The 5,221-nt window shown below is 34.3% G+C and overlaps 1 protein-coding gene across 1 annotated transcript; it reads left to right on the plus strand.

Annotated features, from left to right (window-relative positions):
- Positions 1 to 1,800: 1,800 nt before the first annotated feature.
- Positions 1,801 to 3,060, plus strand: LOC125775603 (uncharacterized). The gene is made up of 3 exons (XM_049446252.1): positions 1,801 to 2,678; positions 2,737 to 2,841; positions 2,901 to 3,060. The coding sequence occupies exons 1-3, from the start codon at positions 2,552 to 2,554 to the stop codon at positions 3,005 to 3,007; spliced, it is 339 nt and encodes a 112-aa protein (XP_049302209.1). The 5' UTR covers positions 1,801 to 2,551; the 3' UTR covers positions 3,008 to 3,060.
- The last annotated feature ends 2,161 nt before the right edge of the window (positions 3,061 to 5,221 follow it).

Here is a 5,221-nt window from a genome sequence, read left to right on the forward strand (position 1 = left end):
ACCCATCCATCGCGGCCGCACACCCCGATTCCAACCGTCAGCTCGTGCCGCACCCCAGCGGAGCGGAACATCACTGCGGCGTCGACAGCCTGGGTCACCATCTCGTCGTCCTACGGGGCTGAGCAGCGTTGTGGCAACGCTGCAACAGCTGCAACGCCTTTTAGGCTAAACAGTCGTTTAGGGGGGCCGGGATGGCTAAATGAGCATCTGACCCCCCTCTTAATATAATAACATCTACACCCCACAATACACACCTTACTCAACACATCATCTTCTCACCGCATACACACCATACTCAACTCATCATCTTCTCACCGCATACACACCATACTCAACTCATCATCTTCTCATCGCACACACACCAACTCCACACATCATCCTCTCATCGCACACACACCAACTCCACACGTCATCATTTCATCCCACACACACCAACGCATCACGAATTCAACACACATGAGGACACCGCACAAAAAATAACAAAAGGGACCGACGGACTAGGCACCAGCCTCTTTCGATTACGATCCGTGCGCTTGTAACCATCCGCCAACCGATTATCCCGCAGTTTTAAATTCGTTTTGACAAAAGGTCGTCGCTAAACTATTGGTAAGTGCCGCGAGTTTTGATAAAAAACCTCTCATTTTATACATGGTGGTAAGTGCCGCGAGTTTTTATAAAAAAAACCTCTCAAAATAACCAAATGGAAAGGATTAATGTGCAAATTTATTATTGTAAACCACGCCACAGCACAAGTAATGGCCAAATAGAAAGAGTTCATTCAACACTGATTGAAATCTCCAGATGTTTAAAGCAAGAACACAACTTAATTAGTAATTTTGAATCAATTATGAGAGCAGTTCAACAGTATAATAAAACAATTCATTCTGTAACAGGTAAACAACCTTGCAACATTTTATTTAATAAAGAGCCTCATGATAATATGAAAAATGTGTTACAAAATGCTCAAGAGAAAATGCTAGAGCATCATAACAAGAAAAGGCTTCAGAAAAGTTATAAAAAAGGAGATATTATTTATGAAAAAATTTATGGGGAAAGAAATAAATTGAACCCCAAGTACAAAAGACAAGTAGTATTAGAAGATTTAGGAAATACAATTAAAATACAAAACAGAAACAGAATAATACATAAAGATAATATCAAATCTTAAATTAATATGCAAGAAAAAGAAATTTTTGTCTAAAAGTTGTCATATTTAAAAAGACTTCAATCAAAAAAGAAATTATAAGTCAAAGATAATATAAAATGTATCTAGGAGTCAAATTTAAATAAATTGTACATATAAATTAAGATTTTAAAATGGAACTGTTTAACTTGATAAAATAATCAATAGTCTCACGTACTATATCCCTTTGAATCGGGACGCTTCAATTTAGAGGTGGGGGAGTTAATACCACCAGTTCATGTTACATGAACATATTGTATTTCTGTTATAAATATGTAACCCATATGGTACTTTCCTAATACTGTCCGCCTTAGGTGGTCCGAAAATATAACTCATAGATTGTAAGATGAATCTTTCCACTTGTAACATATGTCCTACATATGTATGTCCTATCTCAAGTGGATTGTAGATATACTTCCTAGAATGTAAGATTAATATTTGTATCTAGGCTTAAGCAAAATATTGTATTTAAGAAAAAGATAATAAAGAAAACGGCAGTCGACCACAGGCAGTTGCCCGTAGTTACTCGAAAACCAAACAATTTATTAATTTGCATGTATATATGTAAGTAAATGAAGAGAGTTTACTCTTATATGTTGTTGCACTGTTATATATGTATGCATAAAAGAGCAAGTTTTTACTCTTTGCTCGTTATATATAAATATATGTTACATATATCCCAGCAAAACTTGCGTGACCGAAACTCCAATACATTTACACAATTTTTACTTGTCACTAACACTCCCTCACAAATCTTTGAAATGAGTAAGAAGTCAATCTATTGTGTCTTTTGATTGTTTTATATTATAAGCTCTTCACTCAACAGATGTTAAGCAAAAATAAAACGAAAGAAGACAAACAATTTTTTTAGCCGGCACCGCGTATTGAAAACGATGGATGTGAAAGCGTACAGCATGATACCGTGAATTTGACATTTGCTTGTTCGTTGTGACAAATTGAATTCGAAGAAAAAAAATTTCGGTTACAAACGCGTCGATAAAGAATTGTGCAGATTTGTGCTTGTGCATATTTATGCAAAATTATTGAAAATAAATATTGAAATCTTTTAGAATTGTGTTTCGTTAATATTTGTGAACATATTGTGTCTATTATTGTACTTATATTTGGAAAAAGGGTGAGTATAGAAAATAATAATTCAATATGAAGCAAAATACATTTAGTGCATATGTGAGCCGGGAAAAAGGCTTTTAATCTAAGTGCATCTAACTTTGTGAAAAAGATGTAAATTTTGATTGTGATCCTGATGTGGAGGGATTTACATCATCTATTTCATGAATTTTCAAATTAGTATTTTTCACTGTAATATTGCATTGTCCCGACGGTATTTTATATATATTATGTTAAGAAATGAATGAAATTAAAATGAATTTTTATGCTGCCATATTTTTATTTCTTAATCAGATGGATTCACCAGTGCTTTTTGATGACACCTATTTGGAGGAATGCCCAACAACGTCTTCGACTCCCGTAAAAGGTATATGTAAAATTTCCATTTTTGTTTTCAATTTACTTTTATGCATTTATTCTTGCAGAACAATTGACATTTAAACGTAAGACGTTCAACGTTTCTGGTTGCTACAACACAGAGGCAAGCTTCTCAAAGCAACAAGTAAACAATTTGCCTGTGGATGAAAATGGTAATCCAATATATTGTTTCTTAAATATTTTTACTTTATTACGTTTACACCTTTTTCAGATGTTTTTAACATGTTCTTCAAATTACAGACACAGCGGCATCTGTACACTGACGAATTCCTGACTTTGTGTAACTGGGACGGTAGGGGAGACAAGCAACCGCAATGAAAGTTTCTGTTGTCCAACATATTATATGGTAAATTTTATACATACATATTAACCTAAAAAGATGTATTTTAAATTGATTTTTCATTACATTTTTTATAGATTCTTTCATCACTTGTGGGCTTGCGAATTTCGATCAACAAATGCGGAAGTCCATCGAAATGAGCCACCATAGATTTAAGCAAAAAACATATAGGAAGCGAAAAGCTGAAGAAAGATAAATATAATACTGTAATAATTTTTTTGATATATGTATATATACATATATTTTATTTTTTGTAAGTATATAAAAATGTATATATTATTTTTTGTATGTATATAAAAATGTATATAAATAATTTTTATATTATTAAAAAAAATGTCAAAAGATGAAGGAAATGAATATAATGTAAATCTAAATAAAATTATTTTATTATTAAAATTAATAAAAAAAAAAATATTTTATAAAAAAAAAAAAATCTTTATATTTTAGGGTTTCGAACTTTAGGTTGAAGTATTGACAAGCGAGTGGCTTACCCACTAGGCTATTGCAGAATGCACCCTCACGCTTTCCTGAAAGCAGTTTTGTCGATTTGTCCCAAATTTAATGAAAGTGTGAGAAAGAAGGATATAGTTTTAGTACAGCAGGAAATATGTGAGCGAGAAGGTGATAAAAGATCACATGTATACAAAAGTTTTGGGAGCTTTTTTGATTCGCCCTTAAGAACGTGATAGGAAAAAGTGACAATTAAATCGGCACGCGTTACCGGCATGTCACTAGGTAACATGACCGTCACTGTTCTAACTGGGATGGATATGATATATAAGAAAATATATTATTTACGCATATGTATGTATGTATGTTTTTAAGTTTAACTATTTTCTCTCTTTTGCCTGCTTGTGACTTGCCTTTAGCTCAGTGGTCGGCATGAGAGGATCTGTCACTGTGTTGGTGAGCACGAAAAAAAAATAGCCCAGTGAGAAATTGGAATTAAAATTAAGCATCTAATCTAAATAAATAATAGTATAATGAAAATTAAAAAAATGTCTTTTAAGGATATAACGGGTGATTTTTTTGAGGTTAGGATTTTCATGCATTAGTATTTGACAGATCACGTGGGATTTCAGACATGGTGTCAAAGAGAAAGATGCTCAGTATGCTTTGACATTTCATCATGAATAGACTTACTAACGAGCAACGCTTGCAAATCATTGAATTTTATTACCAAAATCAGTGTTCGGTTCGAAATGTGTTTATCGACAAATTTTGTTCAGCGATGAGGCTCATTTCTGGTTGAATGGCTACGTAAATAAGCAAAATTGCCGCATTTGGGGTGAAGAGCAACCAGAAGCCGTTCAAGAACTGCCCATGCATCCCGAAAAATGCACTGTTTGGTGTGGTTTGTACGCTGGTGGAATCATTGGACCGTATTTTTTCAAAGATGCTGTTGGACGCAACGTTACGGTGAATGGCGATCGCTATCGTTCGATGCTAACAAACTTTTTGTTGCCAAAAATGGAAGAACTGAACTTGGTTGACATGTGGTTTCAACAAGATGGCGCTACATGCCACACAGCTCGCGATTCTATGGCCATTTTGAGGGAAAACTTCGGACAACAATTCATCTCAAGAAATGGACCCGTAAGTTGGCCACCAAGATCATGCGATTTAACGCCTTTAGACTATTTTTTGTGGGGCTACGTCAAGTCTAAAGTCTACAGAAATAAGCCAGCAACTATTCCAGCTTTGGAAGACAACATTTCCGAAGAAATTCGGGCTATTCCGGCCGAAATGCCCGAAAAAGTTGCCCAAAATTGGACTTTCCGAATGGACCACCTAAGACGCAGCCGCGGTCAACATTTAAATGAAATTATCTTCAAAAAGTAAATGTCATGAACCAATCTAACGTTTCAAATAAAGAACCGATGAGATTTTGCAAATTTTATGCGTTTTTTTTTTAAAAAAAGTTATCAAGCTCTTAAAAAATCACCCTTTATTCCCTATTATCTTTAAAAGACTTGGAACATAAAAAGCATTGCATGGCACCAAAGGCATTTAGAATCATAAAATATTTCTCGCAGGGCATATTTGGTTTTGCGCTATAGTCTTGCGAATTATGTGTTGAGTCGCGGTGAACGGGTTTTTAAAAAAAGTCAAAAAAATCAAATTGTATTGCAACGAGGTGACGTTGATGGCGATCAAGAACAGACTGCTTTATTTAATAAAATTGACTTAAA

This window comes from Bactrocera dorsalis, chromosome 1 (genome assembly GCF_023373825.1).
Source record: "Bactrocera dorsalis isolate Fly_Bdor chromosome 1, ASM2337382v1, whole genome shotgun sequence".
In the NCBI taxonomy this organism is placed as follows: Eukaryota; Metazoa; Arthropoda; class Insecta; order Diptera; family Tephritidae; genus Bactrocera; species Bactrocera dorsalis.

Excerpts from the sequence above, each read along its gene's own strand:
- LOC125775603 (XM_049446252.1), top strand. The coding sequence starts at position 2,552 with ATGAATGAAATTAAAATGAATTTTTATGCTGCCATATTTTTATTTCTT. Across the intron at positions 2,679-2,736 it reads GTCTTCGACTCCCGTAAAAG|AACAATTGACATTTAAACGT; the intron begins GTATATGTAAAA and ends TTATTCTTGCAG. Across the intron at positions 2,842-2,900 it reads TTTGCCTGTGGATGAAAATG|ATGTTTTTAACATGTTCTTC; the intron begins GTAATCCAATAT and ends CACCTTTTTCAG.